General features: G+C 45.2%; 1 protein-coding gene across 1 annotated transcript in view; it reads right to left on the reverse strand.

Moving 5' to 3' along the window:
* The window catches only part of TNKS (tankyrase), a 121,764-nt gene that overhangs the window by 54,948 nt on the left and 47,943 nt on the right, over positions 1-18,873 (reverse strand). Inside the window, exons 6-11 of the mRNA XM_054987121.1 lie at positions 11,435-11,529; positions 9,344-9,410; positions 5,428-5,614; positions 3,141-3,262; positions 1,932-2,023; positions 1,758-1,836 (exon numbers count right to left, since the gene is read on the reverse strand). Coding sequence (XP_054843096.1) covers positions 1,758-1,836; positions 1,932-2,023; positions 3,141-3,262; positions 5,428-5,614; positions 9,344-9,410; positions 11,435-11,529 — 642 coding nt within the window. The remainder of the gene's footprint in view (positions 1-1,757; positions 1,837-1,931; positions 2,024-3,140; positions 3,263-5,427; positions 5,615-9,343; positions 9,411-11,434; positions 11,530-18,873) is intronic.

Genomic DNA, 18,873 nt, shown 5'->3' on the forward strand with positions numbered 1-18,873 from the left:
GTTAGCAGCAGAGATCCAGAGAATAGCACAGATATATAACAGGCTCCTAAATTAAAGCGCACCTGTCTTACATCAAGAATGCTTTGATTAATTGTGTATGAAGTTTCATTTCACAGAAGAGCTTCTAGAAATGATGCTTTACTACTTCTATAGAAGCCTTCTGTATAGTGCAGCGTCATGCACTCCTACGTCCTCATCCCGTCAACTGTAGAATACCCTAAACATACCGAGGCCTGGGAGCGAAACAGCCAGGCATCTGCCTTTAAGAAGCCTCGCCAGCTTGCTCCCAAAAGCTGTAAGCCTGCCACCCCACCCACCCACCCACCCCCGCAAAAGAGGGGATCCCATTCAACTGCCCCAAGCAGTCAGCAGCTGCAAGGCAGCTTGGGAGCTATGTACGCCTGGGTCTTTGCATCACCTGATCGATTTGGCAGGTTGGAGACACTGAAGAAGTGCAGCTATTTGTATAGCGCTCCGAGGATTTTCTCATTTCAAGTTCTAGGAACAGTTAACTTCAGATAATAAAGTGAACACCTAAACCAGGATGCTGGCTTGTGGCCCATTCATCTCCCCACAAAGAGAAAATGTCAAAAAAGAACCTATAAAACCAGAGGTATAAAATGCACCTTTTCCAGAGGCTCATTATCTCATTCTGCTAAGAGACGAGATAGTTCCCCATGCCTACTATAAAAGCAGATTCAAAATCTTTACAGCCATCCTAAATCCTGCAATTTAATGAAGAGAATCTAAAGCTTCTCATAAAATGATACACCTGAAGAGGTAAACACAAACATGTTTATAAATATGATAGACACACTTGTCTTACTTATCCTGGTCTAAATTGCTGAAGCAACCACAGGTGACAAGAACTAGAGGAGTAGTATTCTCAAGTACCTAACAACAAACTCAAAATCAATTAATTATGAATCTGCACCTATGCCCTTTAAATGCAGTTCAAAGGAAATGATAGAGCTGCTGATGAAGTCACCTCAGTGCTAAGAATTCACCCATGCCAGCTTTGTAAAAGATTCTCTTGCGTGTGTGTGTGTGTGCGTGCGCGCGCATGCACCTCTATTAGAACTCAGTACATGCAACCAGGGCTCTTGAAGGCATTCTGCTGCGCAGCTACAGCAAGGCCACAATATGCCCAGCACAAGAACCCTTCCTTGGAAATTTGGTCATAGAGCTGAGCGCTGAGGACAGGGGGATTTGGTCCTGAACAAAGTAATACAGACGGTTTCGGCAAACGCAGGCGACACCACGGCTCTCCCTGGCCACACTGCCCCCCAACCGCACCGTGGCTGCCGCTGCAGATCCCGCTCATGAACCTCACTTGCCATGTCCTGCCTCACACCAAGGCTGACCACTGAAAAGCCCAGAAGACAACGGACAGAAGCAAAAATATTTTATCCCAGCAAATTATTCAAAGGTAAAACAGCCTTTGCCACATCAAATTAAGATTAATTCCACCCGCAAGAAATATCTTTTGCCAAATGCAGCCTTTAAAAAGTCAACTTAGACTCATACATCTCTTCAGAAGTCTGAACCACCAGGGGACATCAGGGAACCGCTTCTTCTGCTTGTATCCATGCTTGTATACGTCCCACAGCAGCAGCTACATTAGATCATGTGACAAGAGACCCCTGACCACCTCCCTCGAAGCCACAACAGTCAGGCTTCGCCCACTGTCACACTCTGGGCAGAAGCCAGGTGATTACGGGGGCGAGCCCCTCATTAAAGCACAGACCAGCACTTACCTTTGCTCCATGCTTATGCAGAACTTCCATCACATCGTTGTGCGCTCGCTCAGCAGCCACGTGCAAAGGAGTCATGAAACTGGGTTTCAAGAAAGAGATACAAATGAACAGCTTTGAAAACGGGGCTTAACTACACCTCAATGCAAATGTTGCCATAAGAAAGAATCCACATACTCTTTGTTTTTCTCATTCACACTGGCCCCTTTCCGAAGCAGTAACTCTGTCACTTGTTTCCGCTTGGGGTGAAGAGACGCCACAGCACAATGCTGCAAATAAAATGGCACTCCGTGAATAAACTGAAACCTGTGGCGAGGAAAGAAACTGAAGGGGATATTGCAGAAACAGAGAGGTGTCGCATCTAGTCTGTATGTTTCCAGATTAGTACAGGACAAGTAACTCATTTATTCTGGACGCAGGGCTGCACTGGAGTCCAAAGGTCACAAAAATGCAGCAAGGGGAGAGTTACGCTTGCTACCCAACTTGGGATTATTGCTTTTTAAGGTGCTCCTCTAATTCAACAGCGGCTTGCCTCTTTGGCACGGGGAACGCTCCTGTGAAGCAGCAGCAAGCCGGCTCCCAGATACGCGCAGATCTCTCCTCCCGGACGACACCTCCCTTCAGTGGACTTCAGTTTATGTATAAAAAGAAACGCGAGCGAGCGAGCGAGCGAGCGTGTTATTTATTCTGAACCTGTTACTCAAATATGAGAAGCTCAAGTGAAGCCTTAAAGTTTGGAACTGGAAGCTGTAACACAATGATTTGAGGGATTCTGTACGAAAAACAGCAACTGCTTTTACTTCAGAATTATTTTCTATTTCGCAAGAAAAGGATGTACACACACACACAAAATGCTGAGTTAGGGTAAAGACATAAGCCTAACCTTGGTTCACGGAGCAGGTTACAGGACCACACACGACACTCTCTCAGCCTCACATGCAGGGAAGCCCGGTTAAGGCGGGGCCCTGGTTAGCCAAAACTGTCGGTGCTGCAAGCAAAACCCTCAACCAAGGCTAAGGCTGGCCAGGGAATGCGTGCTCTTCTCCCCCTCCTCGAAAGAGCAAACTGCGGACATTTCTCCAGCCGCGGCAGAAGTGTATGACGTGTTTGTGACACTGTGCTGCTTGGCTGGCAACCAAGTCTGAAGCACTTCAGTGTTGAACTCCAGAACTCTCGCCGCTCAGATCAATGAGGAAGGCGGTGTCCGCTCGGGGCTCTCTCTTAGCTCAGCGTTAACTCACCAAACAGGCTGAGCATCAAGTTAGATTTGTAAAGGGCTGAACTACGTTTACCTCAAAGACACCAGTCTAACCACAGGCCACTTCAGCAACCATTGTGTATACATAATGTTGTGCTGCCTAAAGTATACGGGGAGCATCATCTCACCAGTGCCGTCTCGTTGGACTGCGGCTGCTTGAAATTAATAACCTCCAAGGCAAGCGTCTTCTTTACTTTGGCTAAGTCGGCTTCTCTTGCTGCTTGTAGTAACGAATGTCCTTTGAATTCATCTGCAGAGGAACAGACACAAAATCTGATAGATTTATACAACGTTAAAATTAGAAAATGACCAAGACCTTGTGGGGGGAAGGAGAGGGAGGATGTAATTCTATATGTCTCACTGTCCTAATTTAGCCCCCAGAATGAACCTGGTGGAAGCAAATGGGTATTTCTTGGGCCGAGGTGTGAAGTGTGTGTGTGGGGGGGGGGGTCCGTTTCAATACTGCCTCTCAACCTAACAATTAGTTCAGTATGAAAACAGTTTATTCAAGACACAGCTGCCCTTGAAAGGGCCAAGTTGAGAAAAAAATACGTTCTGGGCATGCGAAAACACAACTCTGAAATATCAGCAACAGGGAACTGAAACAAGCCAAAAGGTCACCAGCAGAAATTCTGCCCCAGGGGAGAACCAATCCCTCTTCCGAGCAAGCAAGCAATCTCACTCCTTTCAGACTGAAATTCAGATGCACTGAAACTATTTGCGGTAAAGGTCCAACAAATCAAAACCAAGGAAGTAGCGGAAATGCCTCTAAATTGACTCTTGGTGCAATCCTAAATAAATGGGATTAGAAGGTTATAAGTGTTTAGGATTGCATGGTACGTTTCTTTGGTTGCCCTCTGCTTGTGCTGATCTCACGTGCACATCTGGCTCCCCCCCCCCAAACATGTTGAAGAAACGGTAGGTTAATTAAGACTAATTCTGATTATCAGTGATCAGCAAATGAAAAGTGAGCAACTTAACTGGAGTTAGTTTTCTTCTGACTAATCAGGTTTCTAAGCCTGGACTAACCCCCTGTTAAGAATCCTGGCTCATGGGAGAAAACTAACTCCCTTTAAAGGATATGCCTGGATTTAAGTGTGAAAAGTTAACCCCGATACGTTGTTCTTTCATCGTGCTCCATGTGAGAGGGAAAGAGAGGAGCCAGGTAACCGTTCAAACTGTACCACTGTACATTTCTATGAATGTGTCAAAATGCAGCTTTAGGGTTGAGTATTGCTCATCTTTACTAGTAATATACTAGTAAACATCTAAACTAGTAATATACCTCCTCACCACAGGGATTAGAAGATGCATTTTTGCTCAGTTTCCAAGCTATAATTTCAAGAACGAACAGACATGAAAATGGAAAGCTGGACCAATGGACTTCTGAGCAGACATATTTTAGTTTAAGCCAGCATTTGTAAAGAGTGGCTTTAGGTGAGCAAATAGAGGCACTCAAAGGAGAAAACGTAAGGTCCCAGACAAAACGCGAAGGAGAAAACTTAAGGTCCCAGACAACATATTTTGTAATAATGCTCTCTGCTTTTGCTAATTCATCATATATTGAATTTTGCCTTCCTGCACTCTCACTCACTCTCAGGAAAGAGACAGCTCTCTCGAAAACCTTTAAGAGGACTGGAAAATAATCTCTTCTTGGCAAGCTCGTGTAGATGTTGCAAGAATATCAGCAGCCCAGAATTCTACCTCAAAGCAGCTGGAATTCCATGACTGTGCCTGGACGGTACCGCCTACATCACATATGCTCATCAAGCAAAGCTGCTGTTGAATTCCTTATGATTTATTCTATAATGACTATTATATTTTATCATGACTGAACTCAAAAGCAGCTCATAAGGTTCAAAATTTAAGATAAATGACAATTAAAGATTGGATATAAAAAATTTTTCAGAGAGGGGGTCCTCAGCTGAACCCGATTCAAGCATGGTGTTGGGTGCCACGGAAACCCCAGTCTCTGAGGAGCAGCACCGGCAGACAGCTTCAGCAGGAGGCGGGGAGGAGAGAAAAGATCACGCTCCGAGGACAGGAATTCTTTGGTCAGTGGAAACGCCCCATGGGATCCGAGCCAATGCGGAAGAGGGTGGAGAAGCACTGGTGTTACTTCTAGGAGTCGGGGGGGGGGGGGAGTGTGGCCAGGAGAGACATTCGGCACTGAAGCCCTGCTCACTAACCACGACACACGCAGCCACTCCCCTGGATTCTAAGACTGCACAAGGGATACCCACACTCTAAAATTCCTTGGCAACCATAAGGGTATTGGGGGGGGGGGGTTGTCATTTTTTAAATTAAAGTTGGGTGTGGCCAATCTCACATACATTATTTCCCTACTTCCATGGAGCGGCAGGACGTATTACAGACCTCTTAGAGCTGAACACAATGCCCACTGGAGATACCTACAGGTGAGCCGCTCTCTGAGCTCCAGTGTTGGGGCCATGTCGACAGCACTCTTGCCGTGGCAGTTGACCAAAGTGGGATCTGCACCGTGACTGAGTAACAGAGAACAAACTTCCACACGATTCTTGGAAGCTGCTTCATGTAAGGGGGTGAACTGCCAAAGATCCATTGCATTCACACAGGCTCCGTGCTAAGGGAGGAGAGAGTGCAAGATTAATAAAGTTCACACGTTCCACGTGTAATGTCATTTTTTCAATTAAGTTCAGCATGCAAAGATTTCATTACTATATAATGAAATCTTAGATGGGAAGGAACTGATATTTTAACAAGATAAATTAAAAATAATTTCATTTAATGAAGTACTTGATAGCAAGAATGTATTCTAGATTTATTGCTATGAGTACATATTGAAAGCCTAGAATTGGCACTGAGATTGGCAAGATAATACACTGAGAGAAAAAATGATTTCAGCATGAGCTGACTCGGGTTGTTAAGTGGAATTCTCTTAATTCCTCTATACCGAATTTCTCCCTAAAATCTAGCAATCCTTTTCTATTCCTCTTCTTAGGAATTTGAGTCAATTTTGAATCAGTTCCTCTTTCATGAAGAGGAAGATTTGATTAAGATCTCTAAGATGTAATGCATTTATTTATATACTATGAACGTAGTTGAAATTTATGAACAAAGGGAGCCATTAAACCAACAACTAAACCCAAAGCAGGACTCGTCTGAACATATCCTTGCTGCATCAGATGGCTTTTATCTTTTGTATCATATTACAGTGGCACAACAGCAGGCAGAAATCCACAGGTGAAGAAATCTACATTATCATGTGGCGAAAAAACTCAAAGATAAATTAATGAGAAACAAAAGAGAATTCCTCTGTCCAAAGAGGAAAAGATAACTAAGAGGAACTAATTAATATTTCTAAAAAATAAAAATTCGGAAAAAGGAATTCCAACCCCCTAACAATCCTAGAGCTGGCACGATATAGTGGTAAAGAGCAAGATGTGTAAGTTTCCAGTTCGAGTTTCATCTCCATTAAAGAGCCTCTTGGGTTTGACTTTGGGCAAGCATAGTCTTTTCAGCATTAGTCTGTATCTGTAATATGGAGATAATGCTGTCTCACTTAAGTGTCGAACAGGATTAATATTTTTGCCATCTTAATTAAATACCAAGAGGGTGTTACTCAGGCTTCAGGGGCCCCAATGACTCACCAAAAATGGCTCCGACTGCTCTGAAATAAGTTTTCAATTAATGCTGCGTCACAAACAATATGCCAAACCTTCAGTTCAGTTATGAGCCGCTTACGTGATGATCTGTGGCCCTTTGGATGAACAGTTCCCTTGAATGAACCGTTTCCCCCTATTTATTTATTAAGGGAATTTTTATGCTACTTCTCCAGAAGACTCGCCCAAAGCAGCTTATAAAATCTAACATCATAAACATATAAAACATTAAAAGCTATGAAATAAAATCCAGAGTCAAATACCTAGCCAGAGCATGAAAACAGATCCATCAAGCGGCTTAAAACAGCCTTCAGACTAAACGCACATTATAAAACGCTATTAAAAGATCACTCTCTTTTTTAAAAAGCCTGAGTGAACAGAAATGTTTTGGCCTGGGGCTTAAAAGAGAGCAGCCAAGCCTCAAGGGGCCGAGGATTCCCTAAGCAAGGTGGCCCCAGTGAGAAATCCCTCTCTCTTGTTGCCATCTGCCTCAGCGCTGAAGGCAGGAGGTCACACGGGGCAGGCCTTGCGGGGACAATTGGGGAGGAGGGGGTCCTGCAAGTACCCCGGCCCCAAGCCACTTCAGGGCTCTAAGGTAAGAACCAGCACTCTGAAACACGTCCGAAAACAAATGGGCAGCTCTACCAGGGGCATTCGTCAGATTAAGCAAAACCAAGTATTAAGATATTCAGGGTGTTTCTGCAGGGGTTACTGGCCCCGAGTTTGATGCTGTTGGAAGTGATGGGTCTTTCCTGCTTCCCCACAGCATTCCTGCACTTCCCGGGGTTTCTCCGGTTTGTCTCCGTCTTTCTCAAACCTACTTTACTCTCAGGTTTTGGGAAAAACTGCAGTAAAGCCTGGATGGCTGCTCCATGGCAGGAAAGGATGGACCCCCCCCCCCCACACACACTCAGTGGCCCTTGCTCCTTGCACAGAAGATGGCAAAACACTGTCAGGATCCCTAGCCAAACTGCCCTGGGGAAAACTGCTACCTGACCTCAAGGGTCAGCTTTACCCTGGGCCACGAGAACCAAGCCCTGATGCAACCCTTCCTGCCCTCCCCCCACCCCCATGATCTGCCCAGATTCACAGCATCAGCATTGCTGTCAGGTGGCCATCTGGCCTCTGCTTAAAAACCTCCAGAGAAGGAGAGCCCACCACCTCCCGAGGAAGCCTCTTCCACTGAGGGACCGCTCTCACTGTTCTTATGTTTAGCCGAAAGCTCTTTTGATTTAATTTCAGCCCGTTGGTTTTGGTCTGACCTTCTGGGGCAATGGAAAACAACTCCACGCCACCTTCTATATAACAGCCCTTCAAGCACTCTCAGTCGTCTCCTCGCCAGCCTAAACATACTGAGCTCCTTCAACCTGATGCTTATTTTGTTTCTGCAGTATATTATTACAATGCTATTAAATTGCTTATTTAAAAAAAAAATCTCCCAAGAAAGCCTGCTGTGTGGAAGCCCCGTTACTGCTGCTCAGTATCAGCAGCCACAGCAGCCACAGGTAAACTGCACACAGCCGTCCCCATCGGTGGGAAACACCTCTCTCTGACATAGGGCTGCAAGGTCCCCCGACCCCCTCAAGCAGGAGGTCAGAGGCCTGGCACCTACCTTATGGCTTCCCAAGCTGTACGCACAGAGCGCAGGCGTGCTCCTGGCCTGTGCGATAACATCCCTTCTGCAAAGTGACATCATTGCACAGCTCACATGCCATCCTGGGAGAGCTCCCGTGCTCCCAAGGGGGCCAAACGGGGACCGATTCGGGCTTGAATTGGGCCGCTGTGGAGCACAACAGCGCTCCTGAACTCTGCAGTGGCATGATTCGAATCAAATCGGGCCTGAATCCAGCCACATCGGGCCCGACTCCAGCCTAATCCAGCCCAAATTACTAATAATATCAATAACATTTGATTTATATACCATCCTTCAGGACAACTTAACGCCTGCTCAGAGCGGTTTACAAAGAATGTTAACGATTATCCGCACAATAAACACCCTGTGAGGGGGGTGGGGCTGACAGAGCTCCTAGAAGCTGTGACTAAGCCAAGGTCATCCAGGTGGTTCAAGTGGAAGAGTGAGGAATCAAACCCGGTTCTCCAGATTAGAGTTCCACGCTGTTAACCCCTACTTCAAACTGGCTGCACCACCTGGGAGCACACTGCGCAACCCTGGAGTGTGCCCCAGGAGGAGCATCCCCCCCCACCAGCCAGGTAAGTGGAGGTGGGGGTGCAGGGTGGGAGTGGGGGATCCCCACCCCCAGTGGGAGAATAGCATCCCTACTCTGACATATGCAATCAAGCAATGGCTCTCTTAAACGCGGACAGCCTGCAACGGATTCTCTCTATATCACAGTTCACCGTGATTAACACTTCCTAAGACCACCTCTGAGCCTCCCAGACCGAAACAGGAACTTGCTTGCCAGTTCCTGTTTCTTCACTGATCGGTTTCTCAGTTTGTAGGCTTCAGAGAAGGCTGAATGCTCAGAGGCCAGGAGTCAGGATCTTCTGGCCTGAACCCAAGCCAGCCATCAATACCGCTGCACAAGTTCTGACCACAGAAGTTTTTACTTAAGAGTACTGGGATAACAGACCACAAGTGGAACACTTTCACAAAGCACAACATAAATGCCCATTATTGTTAACACACAATTTGCAATTCATTTATCAAGAAACTGATAAATTTAACTTACCTTCAATAGCAATTCTGTAACTTCATAATGTCCATAAGAACATGCATTGTGGAGAGGCACAAGCCCACTACAAAATATAAAAGAAATGAGATATGTATGCTGCCCACCCCCCCACCCCCGCCCTGGCTTGTAATTTTCAATGGTAAGAACAGTGGCTAATATGGCACAATACAGAACACAAGTTATCTTCACAGAAATGGTAATGTAAAGTGGGTAGCAAAAATTTGGAAACTTTTGCAAAAAAATCTGCCGCCCATCCATAGAATACCAGAAAACTATACTATGGATATAAATGTTTACACACTTTCACTTCTGTTAACAAATTCTGTTACAGATAAAACTGCCCCCTGTCCTCTCTGCTCTCTGATGACATTCTGACACTGTTGCATTGTACCCTGCCATGAGATCTGTTGTGTTGAGAGTGGGTTATGAGCTTCCTAAACTGATCAACGGTGTGCGTGTGTGTGTATATCTGTATATGCGTGCTTAGTCCCTGCAGAATGCATAAAATGGAATTGTTCAGGACAGCATTGTTATAAAGTGAATAAAGCTGTAGTAGTTAATGCCTGTGAAATTTAAGGTAGTTTTCACCGAACGTATTATGCTATTCTGATACTGCAGTCCTCCTTTATGATATTGTTTATTGTGCAGAATATGATGTTCCACTGCATCACGTTCTGCGATCTCGTAATTCCTGCTGATTATACCTTGAGTTCTGTGAAAGGTTTATATGATATTGTTCTTATTGCATGGTTTTTAGTTGCAATCTGTCTGGAGTCTCAGCAAGAACGGCGGACTACAAGTATAATAAATAAAAAACATGTTTCTAAGGAAATAAGACATTTAATGGCTCTTGAGTTTTAATTAAACCTTAACACAATGTTTCTGCATGCAAGGTTGCTTCATTGCAACTGAAAATTTACAAAACAGAATATATAATGTAATAAATATTCAAAACTTTATGATTATTTGGCCACAATATGTAATTAGCCATGACATAAAAAGCTCTTTTAGGAGCACACAAAGACTTGCTATGTTGCTGCTCAGATTATCATTGAAAAAGATGAAATATGTTACTGAAATTATTTTTAGTGGTTTGCCATTGAAAAGTGAGGGGGGTGCCAAAGGCTTTGCTAGCATGAAGATTTAGTTGTGAGATTTCCTAGGCTGATGTCCTGGCCTCTGAGAACAGCCCTGCCTCTAGCTCATGATTTATTCCCGGGACTGCAGAGATCCTTGGAAACTTGAATATAATTATTAGTACTGGTGGACATTCTTCTCTTACAGACAGCCTGCCCGTTGCTAATGAGTGCTGCCTTTAATTATGTATTTTAAAAAACAGTTATCCCACCTTTCTATTTAATATGGTCACAAAATAGCTTAAAATACATTAAAATGTGAAATTAGCAAAACACACAGAGGTGGTAGACAGATGTTTCAGTGCCTGCTCACCGATTCTCAAGGACTTCCTATCTGTGCTACTGTAGGTGCTGCTCTGGCTTCCGTGTTTGGTGGCGATCGCGGTGAATTCATCACAATATTCTTGGGTTGCATATAAAAGTCTGCATTTCAGTTTCTTGCTTTCACTCTGAAAACACTTCACTTATGCATTTACAACTAACTCACTGGCTAACTAATTCCATTTTGTTGTCCAAGACGTACTTTTCAAGTAGACCAAATACATCAGTATTTGTACTGCTGAGTTCTCCTGGAGTGTTAATCAGCATCAAATGTTTGCAAAGGCAATACAATCTATTTTAAAATGAGGTGAAAATTGGATCTGGGCACTGGAAGGCTTTACCTAATCCAGCAGATAATCATAAGAGCAAAAGATTCCTTACCCAAGACCGCTTCTGAAAAACACTTTGCATATCCAAGCGTGCATCAATTAGAATTACTTACAGAACTGATATACCGTTAAGATGCACACCTGGAGCCTGTGTTCATCCCCACTAATGAAAATAAGGCTCTTTGGCTGTGTTAAATTCATACTAGTTGGGGATGGAGGGGGGGGGGTCTAAGAATGTGAAATCAGGTTACAGCAGCAGTTCACAACGGAAGCCAGAACGTTCATCCTGCAGCCATACGTACCCTTTATCTTTTGCATGGACATCAGCTCCATGCTGAAGCAAGAGCTGAACTATCCGAACTCTGTTGTATCCTGCAGCCAAATGTAATGGTGTCGACTTCAGAGAAAGAAAGAGAGAGACACACACATCAACAATGGAGGAAAGTTGTTCAAAATCCAAAATTCTGTGTTGAGAAATAGACATGACATAGGCACAGCTGGCAAGGCTAAAGAGGGGAAATGACCAGAAAGGCTTTCCCATGAGGGTGAATTCACAGGATTATCCAGCAAACAGGGGCCAACTGAACAGGTGGAGCACATTTGCTACCGAGGGGTAAAAATAAAAAAAGGCTCCACCTCCCTTCTAATCAACCCAAAGACAATATTGCTAGTCTACTGACTCCTCTGAAGTGCTTTATTAGCTGGGAGTCAAGTATGTCGTCCAAGGAGTGTTTGCTCAGAAGATCCTAAAATCTAATTACAGTAAGGAAGGGAGTCAACTGAGGAAAGGGAGGGATAGTGAGAAAATCTGCAGTCTTGCACAGCCTACCGGAACAGTCCTCCAGAATAGTGATGCCAACGAGAAACAAACATCCTGTTCCTACAAGATGGCTCTGGATTGCTCAGCAAACAATTCCAATCCATATTGTTTTTAAAAAATACCCAATTAAGACTTGCAGGTCCAATCACAAACCCATTGTGGTAGTTTTTAAAGGTATGTTACAAATACACTTTTTATGTAATGATCCCTTCCAGAGCAAGAGAATTCATAGCATTTACTTTCAGGACGAGCCTGTTAGCACGAGAGGGTTGTTAGCACGAAAGGGGTTGTTTTGAGAACTGTGGAGGGAGGTTGGGCCTGCTGTGATCTGTTACTTTGTACCTCATGCTTTGCCTGTCATTGGTAACAATGCATATGTACCATCCTGAATATTGTATTCGGGCTAGTGGACTATAATGAACTAATTCTTCAGTAAAAGCCTTTTGGAAACAATGGACTGTTGTCTAATTGCAGAAGGTAGTCTGGAGTAAGGACATTATCTAGCCACAGTTCTGACACTGAGAACTTGTGTGTGTTCTGTAAATGGCAACGACAGATACCTTCTGTGGCAGGTGCCACAGGGGCCGTGGCCTGCAAGATACTTTCCCTGGCTGAAAAGGCCTTCATTAAAAAAACATATTGTAATAATTGAGGTGCTAAGAGGAAATATACAAACTGGAAGTAATGGAAGTTGAATTTGTGGATTCAAAAGCAATAGCCGGAATTAGGGCTGTGCATGGGTGGGGAGATTCGGTATTCCCACTTTGGGTTTACCCAAAGAGGGAAACTGATTCGGGATACCCCGAAATCCAAAGCTGCAAGCCATTTCAGATTCGGTTTCGGGAATCGCTTTGGTGTGCTCCGTGAAGATTTGGAGCATACTGAAGCGAGGGGGGAGACTCCCCACCACCACCCTCTCTGGAGCAACCCCTCTACCCCCCACCCCCCCTGGGGAGACCCCTCCACCCCCCACCCAATTACCTGGTGGAGGGAGGGTTGTCAGCTGGGGGGCAGGCCGCTGCCGCTGCCATGGCGGCGGCAGCACAACCTGGAGCCAGCCAGCTCCTCTGCCACCACACCGCCACCCAAGCCTGCAGGGTGGTGGGGAAGGCCGGAGCCGCCTCCTCTGGCCCTTCCTGCCCCTCAAATGGCCATGGTGCGCTGGCACCGCAGCAGCCATTTGAGGGGCAGGAAGGGTTTTCTCTGCCTTCTCCGGCCCTTCCTGCCCCTCAAATGGCCGCTGCAGCTCCGGCACACCATGGCCATTTGAGGGAAAGGAAGGGCCGGAGGAGGCGGCTCCAGCCTTCACCACCCCGCAGGCTCGGGCAGCGGTGCAGCAGCAGCAGAGGAGCCGGCCCGGAGCCACTGCAAGGTAGATGGGGGGAGGTGGGGGTTGTTGTTTAAAGGGCCCTTTAAACAAGCCCCAAAGCTTACCGAAGCGACCCAAATCGCTTCGGGAAGCTTAGCTTTGGCATTCCCGGCATTCGGGAATGCCAAGGCTTGCCAAATCAGGTCTGCTTCGGGTAACTTTACCCGAAGCGAAACCCGAATAGCACAGCCCTAGCCAGAATTCAAAGAACTGAGAAGCTACTTCTATGAGCAGGAAGGGATGGCAACTGCATTTGGGCCAAGGAAATTTCAAAAGCAGTCTGTATTTTGGCTTGGAGTGAGGGGGAGCTAGCTTTTCAACTGCAAGCCTCTCAATCATTTCTTAAGCAGCTCTTAGGTTCCTTGGCAATAAAGCAAGCTCATTTAAGGTAGTATTGTGCAAGCCTAGCATGCAGAACCTCGAAAAACACTTTAAAGTATCTCCCATCTACCTTAATACTCACACATATTCTGCTGAGCTTAACCATTCTTGCCATTTCATGCCAGGCAATATTTTCTTTTGAGTTTCTTCTCCAAGCCTCTTGCTTTTCAGGCTTCCCCCAAAATAGGATAATTATTCCTCTCTGGACAGTCCCAGACACAGAATATTAGGGAAATAGAACTCCAGACAAGCACAGAATTATAGGGCAGGCAGAAGCACAGGCCTAGTTTTGTGGCAACAGCAGCTGATATAAGCATCTCTCTTCTCAGCAATCCACAACAAAAAATCCTTCACACGCTCATTATTATAGTCTCAGGAAATCTTTAACTGTTTGGCAAGTACCATGCTGCAGGCACTAAAATGCTCTATTACATATGTGCAGAGGCCAGAGAAAGCAATGATATATGTGCGCATGCACACATGCGTGTATGTGTGGAAAAGAAATTTTAGAGGAGTTAGTGATCTCAATCTTTTGAATGTTGCCCTGACTAGTGATCTCAATCTTCTGGCGGTTGCCCTGACTAGTGATCTCAATCTTCTGGCTGTTGCCCTGACTAGTAAACTTCAATCTTCTGAACGTTGCCCTGACTAGTGATCTCAATCTTTTGAACGTTGCCCTGACTAGTGAACTTCAATCTTCTGAATGTTGCCCTGACTAGTGAACTTCAATCTTCTGAATGTTGCCCTGACTAGTGAACTTCAATCTTCTGAATGTTGCCCTGACTAGTGAACTTCAATCTTCTGAACGTTGCCCTGACTAGTGATCTCAATCTTCTGAATGTGGCCCTGACCAGTGATCTCAATCTTCTGGATGTTGCCCTAACTAGTCATCTCAATCTTCTGAATGTTGCCCTGACTAGTGATCCCCCCCCCCCGTCTGCTCTGCTCCCTGGTGCAGAATTGCATCACAGATTATCTCTCTCTTGCAAAATGCTGCCCTGGATTTCCTGGCTCCTGTTATGTCCCATTTTCCCCGCCCCCAAGCTCCTAGAGGAAAACCTGAGCTGAGACTTTTTCAAAGAAAAAGAGAATCCCTCCCATCACTCTTCCCCCAGCGGAGAACTGCATTGGGCAGCTGTTCTTTGTAAGGCTACACTACCCAGGGAACCTTGCAGGAGCCGACACACACCCAGGCGTCTTGTGTAGTTTCCCGCTGAGCTGGAAAACTTAACACTTTAAAACGGAGTGTCATGACTGGAAAATGGTCTTAAGAGCCCAAGGGAACAGGCTTGGGGGAGGGTGGGAAAGAAACAAATGTGAAGAATCTGGATTTATGAATTATTAACTTTTTTAGAAACTAAATTCTATATTTCAGGTCAGTGAGCTCTTGCATTCAAACAAAACCATGATGTGATTTGGGCATTAACTTCTATACCTGATACTGAGAGCAGGCAAGGAAATATGCAAGCCCATGACCCAACTCCTAAACTTGCCCCAATTGGAAGGAAAGGGTTCACACACCCGACCGTGTCCCGTAATTTCCGGTCTCCAAGTGGCCAACTGTTAAATGGCTGTGTGCTTAATATCCAGAACTGGAACTGAAGCTCTGCTGGATCATGCACTGCCACAAATAATTTAAACCATTCTGCTCGATACTGTAGGAATATTAGGCAAGGCTGAATGCACTAATCGTAAGTATTAATGTTGTCTCACATACAAGCCAGCATTAAAAAGCAATACCAACCTGCACAGAATATGCATGTCAGAGGAAGAAAGCTGCATACGCTTTTCTAGTTGGGAAGGAGGCAAGAACAGCTGCCAGCTCATCTTTGGCTAATATCCCACCGGCCACCAGCAACTTCTGGGAGCTGCCATTTCTTCCTAGTGGTGCAGAGGTCACTGTAGTCTCTTAACTGGTAATGTTACATCCTCATCCATCTGCTGCCAGGGACCAATGGGCAAGAGGGCTGCTTAAATCCTAAATTAGTACTTCTGTGGTTTTACTTGCTCATAGTGGCTTAAAGAATGGGGAATGTGAGAGGCACCACAACCCCCTGAAACTCTAGTGAAAAGAAGATGAAATCTCCATCTATGTGGTATGTGGCCAAGGAGCACAGAGACCATGGTGCGGTCCCTGTGGAGGAGGATGGGGGATACACTTCTGGGCAGTGGTGTATGCGAAAGAGATCTTGGGGTAAGAGTGGACTGTAAACTGAATATGAGCAGTCAGTGTGAAGCAGTGGCAAAAACGGCAAACTCAGTCTTGGGTTGTATCAAAGGGGCCATTGCCTCGAAATTGCAGGAGGTCATAGTCCCTCTCTTTACTGCCTTGGTCAGGCCATACCTGGTGTAGCGTGGCCAGTTCTGGAGGCCTCACTTCAAAAAGGATGTGGACAAAATTGAGAGGGTGCAGAAGGGAGCGACGAGGATGATCAGGGGTCTGGAGACTGAGCCCTGCAAGGAATGCTTAGTTTGGAGGAGATTGAGGGGGGACATGATTGCTCTCTTTAAATATTTGAAAGGCTGTTATTTGGAGGAGGGCAAGGAGCTGTTCCAGTTGGCAGCAGAGGGTAGGACCTGAAGCAACGGTCTTAAATTACCTGCAGAAAGGTACCGGCTGGATATTAGGAAAACTGTTTCATGGGTCAGAGTCGTTCAAAAGTGGAATCAGCTGCCTAGGGAGGTGGTGAGCTCCCCCTCACTGGCAGTTTTCAAGAAGAGGCTGGATGAATACTTGTCAGGGATGCTTTAGGCTCATCCTGCACTGGGCAGGGGGTTGGATTAGAAGGTCTGTATGGCCCCTTCCAACTCTGTGATTCTGTGAAGCTGCCCAAGAATACAAGGGTGAGCTGCATTACTGCCTGGATAGTGTGAGAAAGAAGAGAGAAAATATTCTGGTGTAAAATGCCTGCAGAAAAGGAAGGTGAAGATGGTGGCTGAATTCACAGACTTGTGCTGGTTTCTGGAATAACAAGAGAAACTTCTCCTAGGTCAGATGAAAGAGATGCAGAAGGAAGTTGAAGGAGAAAGTGACTAGAACTTGGCCAGACCCTCCAAGAATCTCTCCTCTCTTGACAGTCTCATCTAGGAAACGAAGAAGTGTCAGCAGCCAGGGTGCTGCAGGGTGCTAGAAGCAGCTTGAAGGGGGGTAAGGGAGTGTATGAAAATCCAGAATAGTCCAGTAGTACCTTTAAGACTACCCAACTTTATTGTAGCATAAGCTTTCAAGAACCACCGCTCTCTTTGTCAGATGCATGGAGGGTATGAAGAAAATGGACAGAGATATATGTAGGTAGTGAGAGGAGCGGGGAGAGGGTGCAGGGATTGAGGGCCATGTAAATGTAAATCAGTTGCAAAAGTCATGAAAGAGATGGAGTGGGCAATCCAGGCTGGGTGTGACCCCTTCCCTCCATTGCCGAATCTGAATGGAATGCCTGAAGGCAGTTCCTTCTGGTAATGTGATAACCATCCAGAGTCTCTATTTAATCCAAGTCTGACTGAGTCAAATTTACATATGAATTCCAATTCAGCAGTTGGATTTTGTTTTTAAAACGTTTCTGTGGAACTACGGTGAGCTTCAAGTCCTTGATAGAATGCCCTGGTAGATTGAATTGTTCTCCTATTGGTTTCTGGATATTGCCACTGGATGATGCTACTGGACTCTTGACTATTTTGCAACTACCGGCTAATTGAAGGAAAATTAGCAGAGTTTAAGGCAAAGATTGTGCATTGGAATTCATGAGAACAGACACACACCCCAGTATAGCTCTGTAAGAATACTTTACTACATAAAGGATAAAAATAGGGTTACATTGGAAGAAAATAATAAATTGCTACACTGACTACATCTTGCTAGAAAAGGTATCTTAAGACTGAGAGAGTCTAAGTAACTCTGAGTAATTCTCTGAGACAAAGAGCAATAAAATTTCAGTATATAGCATCACTTAATTGCCACCCCCCCCCCCCAATCAACAGGTTGCCCAGCAGAAAACCCTTATTTATTATTTTATTTATTTATTTGACTTATAGTCTGCTCTTCCCACAATGCAGGCTCAGAGCAGATCACAACCTGATTAAAACACAATACAATATACAATAAATAACATATAGCTAAAAGCAATTTAAAACTGGCATCAGAATTTAAACAGACGGCGGATTTCACAGTCCTGCAAGATCACTGGGTCTGCGGAGGCTAATATACAGCAATGAACTAAAACCAGGAGGGGGAGTCTTCCCCTCGGTACGGGGCCGAGAGGAGGCCCACCCGCCTCAACCACCAAAAGCCTGGCAGAACATCTCTGTCTTACTGGCCTGGCGGAACGCTAAAAGATCTCGCTGGTCCCAAGTTGTCTCAGAGCGGAACTACAAGTGACAAAAGGCACAGGTTGGACACTTGTCAGCTTCCCTCAAGCTTTGATGGGAAATGTAGGCATCCTGGTCTTGCAGCTTGGCTCTCCGACTGCTGTCCAATGGACTTTTCAACTGTCACTTGTCCAACATTCCGCCAAGCTGCCTACATTTCCCATCAAAACTTGAGGGAAGCTGACAAGTGTCCAATCTGTGCCTTTTGTCACTTGTAGTTCCACTCTCAGACAGAGTTCCCCCAGGTTGGGGCCAGGGCTAAGACTTCTACTTTGTTAAGACTAGCAACTCCCCTTTCCTTGGTGGGAACCCTTATTTGAGGCCTACATGGTTACATGCAAATAAGTTTACTAACTAACACAGTTTAACTCTTTCATGACTGAAACGAAAACACTTGCTAAATCCGAACACTAATTCCTCTGGATTTATGAAATTCCTGGCTAATTCCTCTGGATCTATGAAATTCCAGCGTCTTTCTCTCTTGATCAGAAATGGAAGAGAACAAATGAGAATGAAAGAGACTTGGGAATGAATTTGGATGGTTTTATAGGATGTAGTTGCTAGGATTAGCTCAAATTTCTCAGTATGCATTTTAGTTGCTACCCAGTAAGAGAATTTTTCCAAATATTTACAGATTTGAAATCTCTGTATCCTACCTTTTACCCAAAGGGCTCCTGGTGACTCATAAAACCCAGTGGTATAAAATTCAACAAAACCTGACTATCAGATACCACCAGCGTTTTAGAAAGTTTAGAAAGGTTCGTGTTAGATTAGTATTTGCTGCTGCTAAAAAAAGGCATCAATGTAAA

The sequence above is a fragment of the Eublepharis macularius genome, chromosome 8, assembly GCF_028583425.1.
Source record: "Eublepharis macularius isolate TG4126 chromosome 8, MPM_Emac_v1.0, whole genome shotgun sequence".
Taxonomy (NCBI): Eukaryota; Metazoa; Chordata; class Lepidosauria; order Squamata; family Eublepharidae; genus Eublepharis; species Eublepharis macularius.